Below are 23750 nucleotides of genomic sequence, written 5' to 3'. Positions count from 1 at the left end.
TATAAGAATTGTGTGTAGGTAACAGAACTTCTGCTTTGAACATTTCTGACATCAACATCCCCTACATCAAACACTCTTAGCTTAGTATCCATAGATACCTACAGAGCCAATGGGTGAGTTTGGGAAATAATAAATCTCCTTAAATTTTAGTGTATGCAAAATTGTGTGTATGTACATCTGACTTTTTCTGGGAAGAGGGTCCACACCTTAATATTCTGAAAAGGGAACTATCATCTCACATAAATCAAGAAAACCAAATCACATTTGTTAGCAAATACTACTTTTAATCAATCTAAAAAATGGTTATGGACATGCATGTACTATTTCAATTAGCTATCATACAGTCTAATCATAGGTGAAGAGTGAATAAAGACCTTCCATTATCAATATAGATATACACATCTATGCTTTATATAACAAGACGCTGTTAGGAACACTGAGTGTGTGTACGGTTTTAAAATTCAAAAGCCTGTAATCTAAATAGAATTCATTTTTATTATTAAATAATTTACTAAAAGGACCATCATAAATGTAATCTTTAAAAAGACAAAAATATATGTAGGAGAACTAAAACAGATTTTATTCAACTTTTTAAAATGAGGAAAACAAATGATATAAGTCATAAGAAATGCTCTCATACTACGATTTCAAACTACTTTCAATGTTTTACAAAAATGGTCACACAGCAAATACGAAAAGCTTCAACATACTCATAACTTTTGCTGCAATAAATGCAATATTAACAAACATACAAATTTCTTCTGTACCAATCTTAAAAGTAGAATTACTCAATTACTAATTTTTACAGTGTTATCCATACATATTTTTATTCATATGCTTTTAATGAGATCATTGCCAATACATACATTATTTTCCTTAACTTTATTTTTACATTAAGCCAGGATCTGTCATGCAGTCATCAAAAACCTTCCAGTAAATTACACAGGTTTGTAGTCCAATTTAGACTCTAGCTTCTTAGAATCAGCCACTTTTCTGACTGCTTTCATGAAGTCTTCCTGTACTACAAAATCATGATCAGCACGAATTGCAAACATACCTGTGGAGAACAGAACAACATGACTGCTATATATAACATGTAAATAATTTATTGTAAGAAAACTAAGAGGGAGTGGGCGAAATTGGTGAAGGTAGTCAAAAGGCACAAACTTCTAAGGATAAAATAAATCCTGAGGATGCAATATACAGCATGGTGACTATACTTAATAATACTGTAGTCTATATTTGAAATTGCTGAGAGTAGATCTTAAAAGTTCTCATCAAAGAAAAAAATACCTTGTTTACTATATGTGGTGACAGATATTAACTAGATTTATTGTAGTGATCATTTACAATATATATATCAAATAATTATGTTGTATATCTGAAATATTTGACAATTGTTATCTCAATAAAAAACAATAAAAAAATTTTTTTTCAGGAAAATTAAGTAATTTAATTCTGTGGAGTAAATGTGAAGGAGCCTAGATTTATTTTGGAAGTAAACACTACCCCATTATGGGGCTTGAACTCATGACCCCAAGATCGAGTCACACACTCCACTGACTGAGCCAGCCAGTTGCCCGTAGATTTACTACTTCTGAGCCAATAGTTCTAATTTATTAAAAACAACCATCATTGTTCAATTAATTTGCTTAGCGATATTGAGTATTATTTTCCAAACCAAAAGCAAGACAACAATGAGAAAACTATCTGGATATTTAAAATCTAACTCACACAGTCCCTGTATCTAATGACATTCCGAAAAAGCAAAATAAAGCCCTACTATCAATAAAACATACACATCTTAAGCTGTGGTTTCTTAACTCTACAGACAACAATTGCCTGGAAGGAGGGAACACGTGTATAATGTGGGAAAACACAAAACACCTTCAGTAATTTTGATAGCCTTTCCTTCTTAATAATCAAAAGCTTAAAGAATAGGAATTAAACAAAGTCAACATTGGGCTTTATCAAAAATCAGTGACAATAACCACATAATTAAAATTTACCTTTTTTATGTACAAATTGATATTTTATATGAATTTCACACTCAAGTATCACAATTTAACTTTTTCAAGTTAATGATAAGTTACTTGTCAAATACTACTTGACATGGATATGGGTCCAAGATTTTGAGACAATCCCAATTTCATGATAAGCTAAAGCTGGTAAGTTATCACTATGTACTAATATTTTCATTGAAGATCTGCTTATATTTTCATTTATGTAAAATGAGTGCAATAGAAGATTTCAAGGGTTATTTTCTATCTTCCAAGATTTCTACCTAGTCTTGGAAATAGCCATTCTATGTTGTACTCAGAAATCAGGTGAATGGAAATTTCTAGTTTTTAATATTGAAGTTTTTTAAAACCTGTTTCGGAGGTGCCTGGGTGGCTCAGTTGGCTAAGTGTCCGACTCTTGATTTTGGCTCAGGTTATGATCTCATGGTTCATGGGATTGACCCCTGAATTGGGCTTGGGCTCTGTGCTGACAGTGCAAAGGCTGTTTGGGATTCTCTCTCTCCCTCCCTTCCCCTCTCTCTGCCCTCCCCAGCTCTCTCTGTGTCTCTCAAAATAAATAAATAAACTTTAAAATGAAATAAAATAAAAATAAAATAAGATATAAATAAAAATAAACAAAACAAAATAAAATAAAATAATAAAATAAAACCTGTTTTGAAGGCTACTTATTTTTCCAAACTTTGTGCATATGACTGTTTCCAAACCATTATTTAGTGAATGGCTGAGCCTGAGTTACATTCCAATCCAAAAAGGCTAATCTCAGGATGTGAATGGAAAAGACAACTATAACTGAATCAAGTTTATTCTACATTGCAGAAAGATGTTATCAAAAAAGGCTTAAAGTCTGATAATAAGAAAACCAAAGAATTTTAGTGTCTCCAAATATGAACACCCCAGGCCATTTAAAAAGCTAAGATTGTAATCTATACCAAAGTTATAGCTCTTTACTGGAAATAGCTAAAATCATTTTTTTGTTTTGTTTTGTTTTAAGTAAGCTCTACGCCCAACATGAGGCTTGAACTTACCACCCTGAAGTCAACAATCACATGTTCTACCAACTCAGTCAGCCAGGCACCCCAGCCTAAAATGTTTTTACAGTATGTGAAGTATACAAATTTCTAGTTGTAAGATAAGTAAGTACTAAGGATGTAATGTACAACATAAGGACTATAGCTAACATTGCTATATGATATATAAGAAAGTTAAGAGAGTAAATCCTAAGAGTTCTTATCACAGGAGAAAATATTTTTCCTTTTTTCTAACTGAATCTATATGAGAAGATAAATGTTAGCTGAACTTATTGTGGAAATCATTGCATAATATATGTAAACCAAACTATCATGCTGTCCAACCTAAACTTATGCAGTGATATATGTCAATTATTTGTTGATAAAACTGAAAAAAAAAAGCAAAAAACAAATATAATTTGATGGTGCGAACCTTTAGGATTATGACATTGCTTTTGTTTAGATTCCAATTTCATCAAAGCAATATTCTAATAATTTGGTCCAGTGTAGATTTTGGAAAGACACTGTCATAAATTATTCTAAGTAGTTCAAGCTACATCCAAGTTTACCACTTAATGTGTTTTGTTTATTAGGAGGTCTTTGTGAGCATGATTTACTCTGATCTGTACTGAGTTTCTAAACCTGCAGATTTCTGATCCAGGTACTGAGTCACCATATACCCATGAAGATACTGCTATGGAGAAGCCATATCTGAGCAGCCTCTTTAAACTGTTAAATTTATAAGAAATGCTAAAGGTGATATGAAAACAAGAGGAAATGAAATGACATATTGTAATACTTAAAAAAAAAAAAAAAAAAAAAAAAAAAACTGTTCACCCGCAACCTAGGAAAGTCAGTAACTATAAAAACTAGGGTAAAAATTAATTTTTTTTAATTTTAAGATTCTGTGTGGAGGACAAAAACTAAATGGCTCTATGTATGGTTTTAATGCCACCTGATACCAGAAATAAAATTTTTAAAAACAGGATCACACAATCCATAGAGAAATCTGTATTAAAAAACTATTACATTTTATACAGTTGCATGATCACAAAATTCATAAATCAATCTTACAAAGCTTATTGCTAAGACTAGTATCAGAAAACAAGTTATCCACTTTGCAGCAGATACTTCTGGTGCTAGCACAGTCTAATTTCAGCCACAGTTGTGGCAGACACTTCTGTACAGTCTCAGACTTACTTCAGGGGGCCAGTATGCTATCACATGCAAGTCTTACCACATTCTGGTCTAAGGCATCTAGAAGTATAAAGGAGTTAACATCCCCAAGGGTAAATTATCATCTAGTGGGGGATGACAGCTGGTAAATAAATGCTCCAGTCTCCCATAGATCAGCCATTCTGTATGTTTGTCTGAGATGTCATCAAATCAAATCCCACCTGTCTATAGCAGTTACGTCAATGATGCACCCTTACAATAGCTTTCCCTCTTTCCATTGCACTTTCCTGTTCTCTCCTGCTTCCTGGAATCAGTTCCCCCTCCCTCACCCCCCGCAAAAAAACAAGTACCTAAATCCTCGCAAAGCCCAGGCTCTTCTTTTGGACAAATCCAAACACATTTTTAGCAAATTAAATAAATCAACATCAATAATAAAAACTGTACTTTAAACACATACCTGCTTCAGTACAAACATTTCTCAGGTCTGCTCCATTAAAGCCATCTGAAAGCTTCACAATTGCTTCATAATCTGTTCAGGAAAAAATACTGGAAATTAGTTTTAAAAAAATTTAGGCTTTTTCTTGATTTATGCCTATATAGAAAATTTAACTGCAGACCTTGCTTTGAATTTGACCAGCTAGGCATCATCTCTGTTGACATTCCTCCAAAATATTTAGCAAGTCCTCCACAATATTAACTACCAAAAATTATACTTCTATTAAGTAAACCAGCACCAAGCAGAAATAAACATGCTTTTGACATTTTAAAACCAAGAAATAGCATCAAGATCTGAAAGCATCTTAACCTGTTTCTATGCAATGAAACAATTATGCACATGTGAACTTAAGATATCTGTCAAGCCAGGAATCTTAGAAAAACTGCAACCAGGGCACCTGGGTGGCTCAGTCAGTTAAGTGTCTGACTCTGACCCAGATCATGATCTCATGGTTCATGAGTCAGAGCCCCACACTGGGCTCTGTGCTGACAGCTCAGAACTTGGAGCTTGCTTTGGATTCTGTGTCTCCCTCTCTCTCTGCCCCTCCCCTGCTTGCTCTCTATCTCTCTCTCTTTCTCAAAAAAATAAATAATAAAAATTAACATAAAATTAAAAAAAAAACTATAACCAAATCTTTAATTTGAATAAACCTAAGATATTCAAAATCAACTGTAACCACAATGGAATTTAGTCACATTAATATAAAATATACCAAAAACAAATATCAGAAATAATTTTCACATTTTTATCGTATTTAAAAAACATTTTTTAATGTTTATTTATTTTTGAGAGAGAGAGAGAGAGAGACAGAGCACAAGTAGGGGAGGGGCAGAGAGAGAAGGAGACACAGAATCTGAAGCAGGCTCCAGGCTCTGAGCTGTCAGCACAGAGCCTGACGTGGGGCTTGAACCCATAAACCACGAGATCATGACCTGAGCTGAAATCAGATGCCTAACCAAGTGAGCCACCCAGGCGCCCCTCATATATTTTTATATAACCATTTTAAATGGCTAGCTTTTCTGGTGTCTGTGCAAGCTCCAAGTGGTGAGGTATCAGATCTATGGTAATAGTAATGGTTAAGTGATCTTCTTAACCACATGACAGACTTGAAATGAAGAGCTGTTGGTTTGGAACAGCAGTTGTGGACTTGATATAGAATAAGGACAGAAATAAGAGACAGCATGAGCTACTACAATGTAATTCTGATGAGACACCCTTTGCCAGGCAATCTAGAGTAGGTCAGTCTCTTTTTGAGATTAGATAGATACTCATTAATTAATTTTCCCTCAGGTTCAAGTTCATATAACCTTCCTGAGAGCAGGGATTCCCAAGGTTGGCATAGTATCTGGTACCTAGCAAGAGCTCAGTATTGAAGAAACCTATACATTGGCATCCCTAGTTAAGCTCAGTCTTTCTAGCTCAAGACTGTATTTACTTAAGCAATGAGAAAGTTGGTGAGAGGCAATAATCAACTATTTGTAACTATTTCTGGACCATTAACTTCTAAGGGTCTATAAAGCTGCCTGGTTTATATAGATTATACTAAAATCCCCTAGTCCAGGAGTCAGCAAATTTTCTGTAATGGGCCAGAAAGTAAATATTTTAGGCTTTGCAGGCCATATGGTCTCTGTCAAAACTATGCATTTCTGCTAACGCAGTGGAAAACCAGTCATAGACAATATATAAACAATTGGGAGTGGTTGTGTTACAATAAAACTTTATTTACAAAAAGAGGCATCAGATAGAATTTGGCCCATATCAATGGTTTGCTGACCTCCATCCTAGAGTCCACTCTCTCACTATTGTAGCTAACTACTTTTTAACTTTTTCTCTGTCCTCAAATGTCTAGCAATACTTCCCCATCTTCACTCTGAACTTGCTTCCTATTTCACTGAGAAAATAAATGCATTCAGAAGAAAAATTTTGTAAGTTTCTGCCATATTTCAGATACTGCCATCATCAGTATCTATTTATTCTGCCTTCCCTCCTATCCTCACAAATGACAAGTCTATGCTCACAGACAGGGCCAACCTCTCTTCAAGGAAAGTGCATTATCAATTTCTCTCTCTCCTAGATTATTTGCATTAAGCACTAAAAAAGTGTTGTAAATTCTTCCATGTTAAATAAACTCTCCCAAATTTTCATTCACCTCCATTTCCACTACAGCTACATTTCTTCTCTCTTTGCTGCAGAATTCCTTGAAACAAATGTCTAAAAACGATGCCTCTCTGTACAATCTCCTTGAAACTCATTTGAGGTAGGCTCTCTCTCTCTCACCACTCCAAACAAATTGCTTTGATAAGGTCACCAATTACCTCCACATAGTAAATCCAAAGATCCATTCTCAGAACTCTTTTTATCTGACTCACTGTCAGCATTTAACAGGGAATTACTCCCTCCTTGTATCAATTTCTTCATTTATCTTCCAAGACATCACCAGCTCCTGGTTTAACTTCCCTCTATGACTGTACCTTCTCAGTCTCCTTTGATGGTCTTCATCTCAGTTTCTTAAAATTGGAATTAGCTCAGTTTTTTTTTTTTTTTTTTTTTTTAATGTTTCTTTATTTTTGAGAGAGAGAGAGCATGAGCAGGGGAGGGGCAGAGAGAAGGGGATAGAGGATCTGAAGCAGGCTCTGTGCAGACAGCAGCCAGCCTGATGTGGTGCTTGAACTCACAAACCGTGAGATCATGACCTGAGCAAAAGCCAAACACTCAACCAACTGAGCCACCCAGGCACCCCTCAGCTCAGTTTTTGAACATCTTCTCTATCTACATTTACTTCCTTAGAAATCTCATCTCAAGACTTCAAAAAAAAATTATGCTGTTATTATCCACAATTATATCTCCAGAATACACCATCCCAATAAACTATTCATGCATATAGAATTACCAAGCAACGTCTTTATTTCGATCTCTAATTGGTATCTCAGATTTAATATATTCAGAATCAAATTCTTTATTCTCCCTTTAAAACCTAATCTTTCCAGTCTCCCCCATTTTAAATGATGACAACTCCATCTTTCCAGTTGCATGAGTCAAAAACCTAAGTCTTCCTGGTTCTTCTCGTTACCTTACACCCCATAACTGATTCATTAGCAAGCCCTGTCACTTCTATTTTCAAAATATGTCCAGAATCTCATTATTGTAAGACTTTGCTACCACCTGAGACCACACCACCATCTTGTGCCTGGATTATCCAAATATCCTCCTAACTTATCCTCTTGTTTCTGTCTTTGCCCTTCTGTGTGCAACCAGAATGATCTTATTTAACATAAGTCAATTATAAAATATTTACAGATGATATGATATAATGCCTGAGACTTGCTTTTTAAAAATCCAGAAGGAAGGTAAGAAGAGGTGGAAGAGATCACAGATGAAACAAGATTTGCTAAGAGTTATTAATTATTAAAGCTGGGTAGGTGATGAGTACCTAGGGTTACAAGTTCATTATACTCTTATCTCCACTTCTATGTATTTCTAATTTTTACATTACAAAGTTAAAATAACAAACGTAAGATCATAGCATTCCTCTGCTCACAATCTTCCAATGACAAAAATAAAATAAAAGCCAAAGTTCTTACACAATGGCCTCAATAAGGCTCTATGCAATTTGATTCCCATTATTTCTATGATTTCACTTGCTACTACTATCCCGATTACACTGCCACAGACACCCTGGCCTCTTTGCTACTCCTGGAATGTTCCAGTCATATACCTGCCTCAAGTTCTTCCTCTTGCTGTTCCCTCTGCTTGATTTTCCCTTAAATATCTATACCTAGTTCCTTCACCTTTTTAGGTCATTGGTTGAAAATCACTTTCTTGGTTAGGCTTTCCTCTGCTTCCTCCTCTCCACCTCCATTTAAAAAGGTATATAGGGGCCCCTGGGTGGCTCAGTCGGTTAAGCATCTGATTTCAGCTCAGGTCATGATCTCATAGTTTGTGGGTTCAACACCCGCATGGGGCTCTGTGCTGATAGCTCAGAGCCTGGAGCCTGCTTCAAATTCTGTGTCTCCCCCTCTCTCTGCCCTCCCCTGCTCACATTCTGTGTCTCTCTCTCAATAATAAATTTTTTAAAAAGTTAAAAATAAATACATAAATGTATATAATCATGGGCACATGGGTAGCTCAGTTGGTTAAGTGTCCGACTTTGGCTCAGGTCATGATCTCATAGTTCATGGGTTCAAGCCCCATATCGAGCTGTCTGCTGTCAGCGCAGAGCCCGCTTCGGACCCTGTACCCGCCCCCTACCCCCACACTGCCCCTTCCCCACTTGCACTCTCTCAAAAATAAATATACATTATGGGGTACCTGGGTGGCTCAGTCAGTTGAGTGCTCGACTTCAGTTCAGGTCACCATTTCACAGCTTGTGACTTTGAGCCCTACATCAGGCTCTGTGCTGACAGCTCAGAGCCTGAAGCCTGCTTCAGATTCTTTCTCCCTCTCTCACTGCCCCTCCCCTGCTCACGCTGCTCTCGGTCTCTCTCTCTCTCAAATAAATAAACATTAAAAATAAATAAACATACATTTTAAAAAATGTAAATATTCATTCTGGCTCCTCACATTACCTATTTCCCTTTTCTTGCTTTATATTTATCCATAGCACATATCACCGTCTAATATACCAAATATTTTACTGACTTTGTCTTTCCTGACAAGAATGTCTACATGGTAGGAATTTGTCATGTTTTGTTCACTGTTACATCCCCAGCACTTAGAATAATTCCTAGCATAAAGTTGATGCTCAACAAATATTAGCTGTTTTTAAGACATTTGCTGAATTTAAGACCAGATTTGGTAGATTATCAGCAATATCCAATAGCAGTTTGCTTCACTTACCAAATGTAAATATACATAAAATAGGTTATTTCCTTACCTATTTCACCATGCTTTGTAATGGGACCTGCATGGATTTTCAATATATCTAATCTTGCTTGTTCATTTGGTAAATCAATATCTGAAAATAAAAAATTAAAATAAATTCTTTTGCAGTCAGGTTTTTTAAAGTAGGGAATGAGAAAGAGATATGGAAAGAGAAATGGGCATAGACAAAGAGAATAGACAGCAGGTAAAGAATTTTAACTCACGTATTTTTCTATCTAATCTTCCTGGACGAAGCAAAGCAGGATCCAGTGTATCCGGTCTGTTTGTAGCCATGATCATTTTAACTCTATGTAGAGTATCAAATCCATCCATTTGATTCAGTAACTAATACATTTATAAACAAAAATCATTGACAGACTTTTATAAAACATCCCAACCATTAAAAACTAAACCATACACAACTTTTACGTGTCTAATACCATAAAATATATTGTCTACAGATAGTATGCAATCTTCAGAATGACCATTTGATGGAGTATCTTTTCTTTCTCTTATAAAAGCATGTTTTCTAGCCTCATAGTTCCAAGACAGACTATTTAATTATGTACCTTGTTATAGCTATCAAAAAGGTTTAATAAATCTGAAGGCTTCCATCTAGTCAAGAGTTAAAAAACTAAACTATGTGGATCTAATTTCCAATATTCAAATTGTTTTCATAGTTCCTTTTAAAAATAAACACTATTAATAAAATCTAATGTATGTCTTAAGTTAGCCAAACATAAATTTACATTCAGATAAGCAGATACAATGACATTTCTATAAGTCTGATAATAAATCTATTAAATAACTTTTAAATAATTCTACTATATATAGAATTACTGAGACACTAAACATACTTCAATTCCTAAAAGGTTTTTTGAATAAATATTGAAACACCTAACTGCATTCAACAAACTCTTTAAAATACAGCTAGCATGGGGGCACCTGGGTGGCTCAGTCGGTTAAACATCCGGCTTTGGCTCAGGTCATGATCTCATAGCTCACGAGTTCGAGCCCCATGTTGGGCTCTGTGGTGAAAACTACGAGCCTGGAGCCTGCTTCGGATTCTGTCTCCCTCTCTCTATCCCTCCTCCACTCACATTCTGTCCCTCTCTCTCTCTCTCAAAAATAAACATACATTTAAAAAAAATTTTTTTTAAATAATAAAATACAGCTAGCATGAGGCGTCTGGGTGGCTCAATTGGTTAAGCATCCGACTTCGGCTCAGGTCATGATCTCGTGGTTTGTGGGTTTGAGCCCCACATTGGGCTCTGTGCTGATAGCTCAGAGGCTGGAGCTTGCTTTGAATTCTGTGTCTCCCTCTCTCTGCCCTTCTGCTCATGTTCTGTCTCAAAAATAAATAAACATTAAGAAAAATTTTTTTAAATATAGCTAGCTTAACAATATGTCTATTTCTTTTCCAAAATATCTGTTAGCTAACAACACATCAGTTACCTGAATAAGACTAGCATCTGTGTTGTCTTAAAATACCTCAATTTAAGGTTTCTAAGAGAATCTATTACTAACTTGAAAATACTGTATATATTCTAAGCAGATCATTATAATTTACAAAAAGCAATTTTCAAATACTCCTACTGAGGTAGAATTTGGCACTGTATTACCTATGCTACCTAGCTTGTCTTTGTAGACGTTGAAAAATGTGTTTGGGATCTTGCCATCGCTTTCACAGAATTTGGAGTGGGGAAAGGCTATATGTACGTTCTAATATTCCATCATCCATCTTCTTCAGTTATCAAAACTATTTTAGTTTCTTCTTATTCTCAGCAATAAAGCAAGAGAAGAAAGTATTAGTGATTTTTAGAGCAGCCTCATTCATAACTCATTTATTGCCACCAGTTTTAATATGTCCATTTCTCATAACACATCTTAACAAAACTAGCACAAGATCGTGTTCACAGAATGTGAATTATCAGAAGAACAATATACAATTTAAGTATCTGAATGGTTGGGGCACCTGAGTGGCTTAGCCGGTTAAGCGCCCGACTTCATGATCTCAGTTCATGAGTTCAAGCCCCACATTGGGCTCTGTGCTGACAGCTTAGAGCCTGGAGCCTGCTTCGAATTCTGTGTCTCCCTCTCTCTCTGCCCCTCTCCGGCTCGCACTCTGTCCTCTCTCTCAAAAGTAAATAAACATTTAAAAAAAATTTAAACATCTAAATGGTTGGTCTGTTCAAAATACATGGAATTATATACCTGTACATCAAATGGAATTTTGTAGATACCCCTATTATTTTCTGGTGGATATTTTCTTACTAGAGATTGTGGTAGAGAAATGTGTTTATTCCAGATCAAATTTTCAAATTTCATACTTAAGTGTGTTCTTCATTTAAACAATTGTACATATTTTGCCCTTCCAATACCCATGTTTTCATATATACATACAGGCTTCTTTTTAAACCTTTACCAAGTATTACCTCCATTAAAGTTCTCTGAATCTCTCTATCAGCTGAAGTACCCTCAGAAAACCGACGACCACCTAAAATAATGATATGGAAAATCATGCATTACTCTCTTCCTCTACAATCATCATTTAACAAAAGAATGATAATGTCTGGAGTTAAAAACATGAAGATTAAGAATTAAATAGTAAAAATCATACTGACAAAGTTAGAATTGATTTTGGTATGACATGTCTCATTTTGTCAATGTCAAAATTAAACTTCTTTAAGAATTCTTTTTAGGAGTGCCTGGGTGGCTCAGTCGGTTAAGCATCCGACTTCGGCTCAGGTCATCATCTCATAGTTCGTGAGTTCGAGCCCTGCATGGGGCTCTGTGCTGACAGCTTAGAGCCTGGAGCCTGCTTCAAATTCTATGTCTCCCTCTCTCTGCTCCTCCCCTGCTCATGCTCTCTCTCTCTCCTTCAAAAATAAATAAAAACATTAAAAAAAAAAATTAAAAAAAAAAAAGAATTTAAAGTAAGAGTCAATTCATTTTGCTACTTCATACAAATTACAATTAGAGGTAAAGCTGGTGGGGAAAGGAAGAGGAATTCCTTTCATTTTTTAAAAATTTTCCAACACTTTCAAGAAAAGTTTAAAATAAATTTTAAAAAGTGTTATTCTTACCAATAGCATCTATTTCATCCATAAAAATGATGCATGGTTGATGATCCCTGGCATAATTAAACATTTCTCTGATCAAACGAGCACTTTCACCAATGTACTTGTCTACAATAGAACTAGATACAACCTGATTAAGGAAAAAACATTAAGGTAAACATAAAACAATTCACATAAAATTTAATCTCAAAGCTACAAAAAGAATCTTTCCTTTACCTTTAAGAAATTGCAGTCCAGCTGGCTAGCAACAGCTCTTGCCAAAAGTGTTTTTCCTGTACCTAAAATGACAAAAGAAGTCCTAAATAGATGGAAAGCAAAACAAATTCTCAAAAGCCTTTTAAGAATGTTATCCTTCAGATAGTAAATTTTGCAAAATGAATGCTAAATCCTAAAGAGAATTTCCATTTAAAATTCTAAAGCACTTCTACTCTCAATATTAAAATTTTAAATTTTATTCAAAACATCTCTTGTAATTCTAAGCATACTGAATACCTATATTCAAAAACATCTCAACCCCTATTTACAGGCACTACAATAGAAGCCTTTTATGTTACCTGATAATCCATTGGTCTATCCTGCATAATGAATGGATCTTTTACCTATGCATATTGTAACATCAAATATTGCTTATTTGGAAACTATTGGTTCAGTGAGTTATGAAAATCTTCCACATGTTGGCATTTTTTAATATACAAGTATTTAAAACTCACATTTGTGAATATCACCCATCTCATCTCCTAAGTATTAGCATTAGAAAGTTGTCAGATATAAGTTTTCAAAAATTAATTTTGGTTGAAAGCTCAACTTTTTCTCACTGGTTACAGACAGTGTTAGTTGTTTTAACATAACGGGCTAACTTAATTCATTTTTGAAAAAATGTTTGCCAGATAAGCAATGACCAGTCTGAATAACCAATAACCAGCCTGACAATGACAGAAATGTCTGTAAATCATGTTTGAAAGACAAAATGATATTCCATGAGGGGTGCCTGGGTGGCTCAGTCAGTTAAGCGGCCAACTTCGGCTCGAGTCATGATCTCGGTACGTGAGTTCAAATTCTGCATCAAGCTCTTTGTTGTCTGTGTAAAGTCTGCTTCATATCCTCTGTCCCCCTCTATCTCTGCCCTTCCCCCGCTCTCCCTCTCTCCCTCTCTCACACAAAAATAAACATTAAAAAAAAAATTATATTCCAGGGGCTCCTGGGTGGCTCAGTCAGTTAAGCGTCTGACTTTGGCTCAGGTCATGATCTCATGGTTCATGAGTTTGAGCCCCACATCGGGCTCTGTGCTGACAGCTCAGAGCCTAGAGACTGCTTCAGATTCTGTGTCTCCCTCCCTCTCTCCCCCACTTCTGCTTGTTCTGTCTCTCAAAAAAAAATGAACAGAAAAAAAAAATATTTTAATTATATTCCATGAAAAGCAGCTAATTCAGCTGGCAACTCACATAACTGCACAAGTGCTTTTCCTAGACATAACTACTCTATCCATTACGCAACAAAAGTGCTTTGCATAGATTTTCCACTTCATCACATAGGATACAAAACATTATTCAAAGATCAGGATTTAATAAAAATAATTTTTACTGCTTCGATAAGGACATGTTAAATTAAAACTCCTATTTTTGTTTTGTTTCATACTACAAGTGTGAGCAGTCAATAACACAATGACTACTAGTACCACTTCATGCCACTGACTTAACTGATTCATGCTATGGCATGAGCAATTTTACCCACATCGTTTTTGCATCATCAGCGCAGAAGTAAACACTGTGAAAATGGCAACTAATGTCTTAGTATTATCAAAGTAAGGTCTGACCTTGCAGACTCCTTGAAAGTGTCTCGGGAACAGCCAGAGGTCTGTGAACCACACAGGACCACTGCACTAGAATCATACAGCATGTTAAGATGCATATCCTATGAGGCACAAGAAGACTAAGCACACCTGAGAGAACAGCAGACACACATCTCCTATACCTTCCCCACTATGAATAAAATGGAGGTTGTAATAGCTCACTTTAAATTTTCACCTTACTTTTTTATTCCTTCATTCATTCATTTATTACTAGGTCAGACATAATTCAACACTAACCTGGTGGTCCATATAACAAACAGCCTTTTGGAGGTATTATTCCCACACGCTGGAATAATTCTGGGTTTGTAAGAGGTAATTCTATCACCTAGAAAAGAAGTTGCATGTTTCTTAAAAAGTCAGTAAAGATTTTGATGAACTTTAAAATACTTCAAGTAAAATATCAGCACAATTAGGTGTACATATTGTAATTCATAATAGATCTAGAATTCTATGCTATGTAAAGCTATTTTTTCAAGTTTATTTATTTATTTTGAGAGAGAGGGAACATGTACATGTGTGGGAGGGGCAGAGAGAGAGAGGTAGAGAGAATTCCAAGCAGGCTCACACTGTCAGTGCAGAGCCTGATTTGAGACTTGATCTCACAAACTGAGATCATGATCTGAGCCAAAATCAAAAGTGAGATGCTTAATTAACTGAACCACCCAGGAACCCCTATAAAGATATTTGTATTAGAGATTCTTCTTCAGGTAGATTTAAGAAAAAATTTTTATGTAAAAATCAATTTAAAAGCCTGTAGTAGTTATGTTAACAAACTACACACTTAACGAAAGAGATGGTTACACAGACATAATTTGTCAAAACACATTTGAATTATATACTTAAAAAGTATGTGCATTTTAGGGGCACATGGGTGGCTCGGTCAGTAAGCGTCCAACTCTTGATTTTGGGTCAGGTCATGTTCTCACAGTTCGTGAGTTCGATCCAGCTGTCTGCGCACAGCCTGCTTAGGCTTCTCTCTCTGCCCCTCCCCAACTCATGTGCGTGCGTATACATGCTCTGTCTCAAAATAAATAAATAAACTTTTCAAAACATCTGCAGGGGCACATGGGTGGCTCAGTCAGTTAAACGTCCGACTTTGGTTTCAGCTCAGGTTGTGATTTCACTGTTCGTGAGTTAGAGCCCTGCATCAAGCTCTGCAGCTGACAGTGCAGGGCCTGCCTGGGATTCTCTCCCTCCTTCCCTGTCCCTCTCTTGCTCACACATGCACGCTGCTGCTCTCTCTCAAAATAAATAAACTTCACAAAAAAATACTGTGCATTTTACTGAATGTAAATCACGCCTCAATGAAAAATCATACTACAAAAAAAATGAGGTAAGCAAAAAAGATCTATATTATTTTGCATTTGGGAATGTAACACAAAATAATTATGAAATGAAGAAATTTAGTAAGTCAGAACGGCAATTAGGGGAAAAGGCATAAAAAATTTTCACATGTTGTCATTTTGTCATAGCAGCCTTAAAGGAACCATATATTAAGGCCGCCTAGCTGGCTCAGTTGGGACAGCACGTGACTCTTGATCTCAGGGTCATGAGTTCAATCTCCATGACAGGTATAGAGATTAGAAAAGTAAATAAATTAATTTTTTAAAAAAAGAACCATATAGTCTGCTCTCAATATCCTACTAAGACTGATTTAAGGAAAGAAAGCTGGAGAATAATTGAGGGTTTGATGCCCAGCTTAAACTCTTTATAGTACCAGTAACTTGAGACATAAGCTTCTACTGAATAGTTGTGTTCATGAGGTGTGACTAAGCAAAAAGTGTAAGAATCCATATTCTTAGTGTCTGCAGATGGGAAAGTACTACATGTGCATGTTTTGTGGATTATGTATGTGTATGTTTTTGTATGAGAGAGACAGAGAGACATTCTTTCTACTCCTATGGCTGATGTAGCAAATCACTGTCAAAGACAAGATTTCATAGTTCCATGAAGCACTTGCTCTTCCTGTTGCCCTTTCATTAACCACAAAGTGAGAAGAATAGACTTTTATTTAGAATTAGGCTAGTGCTTCCTCAAGTATGGTCAAAAATAATTTGGATTCAGGGAGCCTGGGTGGCTCAGTTGGTTGTGTCCGACTTCGGCTCAGGTCATGATCCCATGGTTCATGGGTTCAACTCCTGCATCGGGCTCTGTGGTAACAGCGCAGAGCCTGGAGCCTGCTTCAGATTCTCTCTCTCCCTCTCTCTGCCCCTCCCTTGCTCATGATCTGTCTCTCCCTCTGTCTCAAAAATAAATAAACATTTTTTTAAAAATAAGGAAGAAGGAGAAGAAGGAGGAGGAAGAGGAGGAGAATAATTTGCTTTCACAGTCACCTGGAATGCTTAAATGCTAATTCTTGAGTTCCACCCCCAATCTACTGCATCAATATCATGCAGAGGGCCTAGGAATCTGTATCTTTAATAAGAGTTCCAGAAAACTTAATATGCTGATATCTGAAAACTACTGGCTTAAGGCTTAAATCAGATGATGTAAGCTATACCAACTATCCTCATTCATTCCTACATATTGCCATCATAAATTAGGATGAAACCAATGGGACAATGTAATTTGCCTTGAAAGAGAATTGTTAAGGGGAGCTTGGGTGGCTCAGTCAGTTAAGCATCTGACTTCAGCTCAGGTCATGATCTCACAGTTCGTGGGTTCAAGCCCCCATCAGGCTCTGTGCTAACAGCTCAGAGCCTGGAGCCTGCTTCAGATTCTGTGTCTCCCTCTCTCTGCCCCTCTCCTATTCTCGGTCTCTCTCTCTCAAAAATAAATAAACATTAAAAAAAATTTTAAAGAGAATTGTTAAGAAGTTATCTGTGGGGCACCTCAGTGACTCAGTCAGTTAAGTGTCCGAATCTTGACGCCTCAGGTCATGATCTCAAGGTCCATGAGATCGAGCTCTGCGTCAGGCTCTGTGCTGACAGAGCAGAGCCTGCTTGGGATTCTTCTCTTTCTCTGTCCCTCCCCTCTCAAAACAAACAAACAAACAAACAAACAAACAAACAAACAAAAAAGCCATCTGTGCCATGAAGCAAGGCAATCCTGATTTGATACAAAGAGCTTAAAAGGGTTATGTCACCCTAAGGCCAATATTTTTCTTAAATGGCAGCAAACAGCTTTATCAAAATAACATGTTTAAGGTACAGGAAGCCTGGCTGGCTCAGTTTGTGGAGCATGAGACTCTTTGTCTCGGGGTTTTGAATTCAAGCCCCACATTGGGTATGGAGATTACTTTAAAAAAATTGTTTTGACATCTTAAAAAAATGTATTTAAGGTACAGGTAACTGACTTTAAGGATGGGAAGCTAATATTAGTAAGGTTACGGGAAAAACTGTATTACACACGTTATCTATATATGCTCTGATCCCAGCAACCTAGGATAATCAAAACCACAGATAGCATGGGCATTGGATTTATATCAATTATTAGCTTTTTTTTTTTTTTGGTCACAAAAAGAGCAGAGTTTTTCCAACACCAAATTATCTCCAAATCAACAATACCTATAATTTTTTTTAATACCTATAATTTTCAGAGCTAGAAATTCAGTGCTATTTTTCTCTCAGCAAGAATATTAAATGTGTAATATTCAGTAACCACTATTTGGACAAAGTAATCTTTCATTTTCTTTCTCCCTTTGGGTATCATAAAACCAGTACTATTTGTTAATAAGTTCAGAGACCAAAGCGTCCACTACCCACCTCTCTCAATTCCCGAATCTGTTCTGATAGTCCTCCAATCTCAGAATAAGAAACATTCCCAGGGTCCTCATGAGACATGTTGTAGACCAGTGGATCCACCTCTCTTGGCAAATATCTAAAATGATAAGGTGTGTATTTTTCTTTCACAAGATGTATTTTCTCTCAGCCTACAGAGTATAAATTACTTGCTTATGTAAGCATCTATAGATGATCTTATAAAAATGTGTTTACATTAATTAGAAATTAGTAAAAGGGAAAAAGTGGCAAAATATTCAGTGATCTCAAGAAGCATATACTATGCATAAAAACTTCTCTCTGTGAAAGGAAAAGGTAGAATAAGAAACCTACCTCATGATAGTTAGTGTAGTCATATCCAAAGCAACTCTTGTTCCTGGCTTCAGCTTACTTTTGTCAAGCTAATTTTATAAAACAAAAAGTGTTACATAAACACTTAAAAGGGGAAATACTACTTTAAAAAGAAAAAGCACAATATTTAGAAGCCACATAATCACTTTCAGTCTTCAGAGAGAACACTAATATTAGATTATAAACACCATGCCAACAGAAGGGCTTGTAAAAGTAATAATTCAAAGTTACTTCCTTTAAAAAAATAATGCCCTTTATGCAACCTCAGCGTGAAATGTGAAATCACTAATACACAAAGTTTGTGGTGGAAAATGCCTTGCTTTTAAAGAAAAAAATGGATATTTTTATTTTACTTCCAAAGGCTATTTTCATAGTTTATTTTGATTCAGGCACTATAATATAGTGACTTTGGCAATTTGTACCAAAGCACTTATACAGAAATCTATAGGTACATTTGTACCAAAGCACTTATATAGAAATCTGTAGGTGAATATTTTGGGGTAAGGAAAGGGAAGCACTTTAAAGGTGTGCCCTTTATTTTTTTCTTTTAAAATCTATTTTATTTTTTATTAAATAAATTTGTCATATAACACTATATAAGTTTAAGGTATACGGTGTTACTCTGATATATTTATATATGGTAATATGCCCTTTAGATTTATCTTAAAAACTACAGCTTTGGGGAAGAACATGTTACTTGACTATAGGAGAAATATACTCATTTTGTACCCCTTTAGAGGTTTTTATTAAAATGCTAAAAACAAAAACAAAAAACCCCAGAACCATCATTCATGCTTTTGCCACATGCCAGATACCATGCTACATAAATTATATATTAGGCTGAATCATACTAAACAACTTACTGGCATACTTAGGCAGGGTAACTTATTTGGCTAGAATTAGATAGAGACTATCCAACAGATTCACCTCACACTCAGGGTGTTACCTTTCCAAAATTAAGTTACTTTTTGATAGTTCAAAAAACAACTTGCCAATACAATTTCAGAATACAGATTACTACTTTTCACAGGATTTTGCAAAGAACTCTAAGTTCAGGATTTAGTGCCAAGTAAAATGAAGTGGAGATAGGCAAAAATACTAGTTTTAATATAATGGATTGAACTTTAAAAAGTTGCTAGTGGGGCGCCTGGCTGGCTCAGTGGGTGGAGCATGCAACTCTTGCTCTCAGGGTTGAAAGTTGGAGCCCCACCTTGGGGGTGGAGATTACTTAAAAATAAAATCTTAAAAAAAAAAAAAAGTTGCTAATAAGTGAGGTACTTAAAAAAAAAGAGCCGAACAAAAATCAATGTAAATCTATTTCAACATTTATATCTACAGAGAATACAGACTCAGGCTTTTCTAAGATTTTCCAGTTTTCAAATACTCTTGCCCTCATACAACCATGAAATATCTTAGAAATACCAACTCTTGGAATCCAGAAGGCCCTGTAAGGGACATAAAATCTTTTGTCAGACTAGACATTTAATATTTTGATTTAGAAAATGTCTTCCCATTTATATGCCAGGCACAATGCTAGAATAAGATTTAGTCCCTGTGTTATATGCTACTCTACAGTCATGTTGGATCAATGTTTTCAAACATGAACCTGATATGACAAATACTCACAAAAAGTTCTTTCAATGAATTTATAAGAATGTTTTAAGGATCCTTCCTGAAGAATAGGATAGCACATAAATTGGCCTCAGAGGCTACTAAATTATTTAAAGCCATTTGTTGGCATTTTTGAATGCCAACATGTATTCTGAAAATGAAATTGGCAGTTATTTCAATTTGCCTATTCTAATCTAAATGAAAGCATACCAAATCACCAAATCAACTCAGGCTACAGCAAAGTCTTTGAGTAACATTTCCGAATGTTTAAATATAAGACATAAGTAATTAATAAGGTCTAAGTCTCTTCAAAAAAGACATTAAAATAAAATGGACCTGAGATATTTTCCAGTTCCAAAATTCTTAGATTTCTAAATATGTAGAGTTGACTGACACAATGTGATAAGTGTAGAAAGTAGAGAATACCAGGAGTCAATGCCCATAGTTTGAGATCAAGTTTTGTTAGTTATATCTGGACAAATCACCTTTAGGAGTTACGGGCGTAATGCCTGACCTGCTTACCTCAAGAATTAAATAACATATACAAAAGCACTTTTATCAATTATAAAGCACTACACAAATGTAAAATGTTACCTGTCGACGACAACCCACAACATATCGTGGTCCATTTGTGGCTTTAACAATGACTAGAGGAAGAGAATGAAAGGACAAATTGAAAAATAGAAAGTAAAAAATAAATACATCCACATTGATGGCAGGTTGAGTTTTATTCCTGTCCTCCAAGAAGGTAATAGTTGAAAGAAAATTTAAGTCTATGCAAGAATATCATCTCCCTTCATTACTGTCATTAAAATAATAAGCATTTCAAAAGTTCATGGTGGGAGAGAGTCCACTTTTTTCTTTACTATTTAACAGTCCAATCCACTTACATTTTTCTTCAGTTAGTTGCTTAAGTACTTCACCTACAATCTGAGAAAGAAAAAAAAGCATTACTTTTTGCCAATAACAAAAAAACAAATTACCATCACTCCCTACACCCCAAACTCCATTACCTACCTGCCCAACACTTTGTAGGGCCTTCAGATCATTTTCAGACTTTTCATACTGCTTGGTAAGTTCTTTTAATTGTTCCCTTACTGAAATAATATAATTTGAACATTTTTAATTAAACAATAATCTTAGTGAGTTTAAGTCACTAAGTATTACTTTATTTATTTAAGTTTGTTTCAGTCTATTTCACCTTACATATAATTTATATCCACTAACTGAAACCACAAAAGAAATAATTCCATTTGCAGAGGACATTTTTAAAAATGAAATCTTAGTTTTTTTTTTTTTAATTTTTATTCATTTTTGAGAGACAGAGTGTGAGCGGGGGGAGGGGCAGAGACAGAGGGAGAAACAGAATCCAAAGCAGGCTCCAGGCTCTGAGCTGTCAGCACAGAGGCCAACGCGGGGCTCGAACTCACGAGCTAGGAGATCATGACCTGACACAAAGTTGGAGGCTTAACCTACTGAGCCAACCAGGCTCCCCGAAATGTTACAGTTTAAAAGCACCATATTTTTATTTTCTTGATTGGCAATACTTATTCAAGCACATTCGTAACATTGTTACATTGTTAACAGATATTGACACTGACACTTTTGGATTTGCGACTACAAATCCAAATGATAAAAGAGACCCTTCCTCATCTTTTCAGCCACCTACACGGATTAATACTCTATGGCTTTCCACCCTAAATAAGGTCAACAGGTGCAGTGACCCACAGAATTATATGGTTATGGTCTTTCTTCATTTAATCAAACCATCTGGCTTTTCAGTGAAAGTGCACTACGAAAATACGCAAGCGCCCTTTTAGTTCAGGAGGCAAGGGAAACTTGTGTGCCTGATGGAGTACAACTCAAAATACGAGGAAAGACGAGGAGGGTTATTATGTCCCACCGATGGGCTCCGCTCCGGCTTTCCACCCCAATAACAAGCCATCACCTCGAGTCTCACTTCTTGCTTGAGCTTCCATGACTCAAGCCTCCGTTCTGGGTCCCAGGACTCATCTACACCCCCCTTCTTGCACCCCAACCTGGCAAACATCCCTGGCCCACTTCTTTCCCATTCCTTCTCTAGTCTTCTTCCACTTCCATCTCAGAAATAGGGATGTTCTCTCTGTCACCTGGACCAGAGTGGGCCATTTCTACTGCTCAAGAGGCTGTACTTCCCAACCTCAGGGCCGGATGACAAAGCGCCTTGTCCCTGGACCGAGGCCTTCCTACCCCCGGAGCTCGGTTGCCGGGCTCGGCCAAGGGCCTCTGCTTTGTGAGAGACACATGCAGGTCCAGGCATAGGATTGTATGTTAAGAAAGATGCACTCACACTCCTTGAGACGGCCGTCGATCTCCTTGTGCTCCAGCAGCTTCTTGCGGTAGTCCTGAAGCGCCTTATCTCTAGGGTCCGCCATGATGAGAAGCCGTCGCTCATAGGGGATGCCGGGAATGGCCATGGCCGCCCGGGCGGGGGAAGGGGCGGGGCGAGGGCGGAAAGCCTCCGGGAGGGGGCGTATTCGTGGGCGACCACGCCCCTTCCGGTTGGCCCCGCCTCTCTACTCCACATCTCCCACTTCTGCGTCTCGGTTCACCTAGGGCGACGGCGTGCGCTGAAGGAGGCCTCCAGCGACACCGTCCCCTGCAGGTCGAGCTGGGTAAAGCAGGAAGGTGTTGTCTGTTCGTCCCCTGAGAGGCCTCGATATTGTGAGACCACTGCTCTCCTGGAACCACCAAAGACTTTGTGATACACTGAGATGGCAGTGAAGTAGGCAATGTGCAATCTCTGTATCAGGATAGACTATCAGGATAACACAGATAGCCTTTTGGTGGTAACACGGTTCCTGCAGGAACAGAAGGAGTAGGCTATTTTATTCATTCATTCAGTGAATGAGGTACTAAGGATAAGATCTGAAAAAATAATTTCAGAGTGTAATAAATACTATGATGGAAATAAAACATGGCGATGTTATACAGTAAGGTGAGGAGAACTAATTTAGAAGAACATCTGAGATAAGGAGCCAGCCATGCAACCAACTGGAGAAGAAACTTTCAGAGAGAGGAAACAGCAAGTGCAAAGATCTTCAGGTAAAAAAAGAGCTTGGCTCATTTCTAGGAACAGAAAGGAGGCCAATGAGACCGGAAGAGGGTGGGCTATAGAGAAACGGAGCACAAAATGAAGACGCTGAAGTAGGCTGAGTCAGGAGCTTTTAAAGTCTGACAGAACTCAGATTTCTGTGCTTTCGGGCAAATTACTTAATCTTTAAAAATCTCTGTAAAATGAGCGTAATAACTGTACCTGTCTCGTAGGGATATCATGAGTATTAAATAAGATATGTGTCTATTAACACAATGTCTGGCACACAGTACACTCAATAGTGTTTTAAATAGTGATTTTAAATTATTTACTTTAAGGGTAGTAATGACCTCAATTTTTGCAGAACAGGTCCCCATTGCTGCACCTCTTCTAGCATTCTTCCTGGAGAGAATTTATTGTTATATTCAATAGACTCAGTCAGAGTCCCCAAATATATGCCATTTGATCTCATCTAATAACAGCGGTCCTGGATATTTGAGTTTAAAT

General features: G+C 36.6%; 1 protein-coding gene across 1 annotated transcript; it reads right to left on the bottom strand.

The window, feature by feature from the left end:
- Window positions 1–263: 263 nt before the first annotated feature.
- On the bottom strand, window positions 264–22634 carry PSMC6 (proteasome 26S subunit, ATPase 6). Its single transcript, XM_060619858.2, has 14 exons — window positions 22500–22634; window positions 21188–21267; window positions 21061–21100; window positions 20765–20817; window positions 18542–18609; window positions 18194–18308; window positions 14727–14814; window positions 12857–12918; window positions 12647–12770; window positions 11996–12057; window positions 9785–9905; window positions 9574–9654; window positions 4662–4733; window positions 264–1057 (listed from the first exon to the last, which is right to left on the bottom strand). Exons 1-14 carry the CDS (start codon window positions 22624–22626, stop codon window positions 939–941), a joined length of 1212 nt encoding a protein of 403 aa, XP_060475841.1. The 5' UTR covers window positions 22627–22634; the 3' UTR covers window positions 264–938.
- Window positions 22635–23750: the final 1116 nt, after the last annotated feature.

Source organism: Panthera onca, chromosome B3 (genome assembly GCF_046562875.1).
Source record: "Panthera onca isolate mPanOnc1 chromosome B3, mPanOnc1 haplotype 2, whole genome shotgun sequence".
In the NCBI taxonomy this organism is placed as follows: Eukaryota; Metazoa; Chordata; class Mammalia; order Carnivora; family Felidae; genus Panthera; species Panthera onca.
This window is presented reverse-complemented; position numbering and strand designations above follow the sequence as displayed.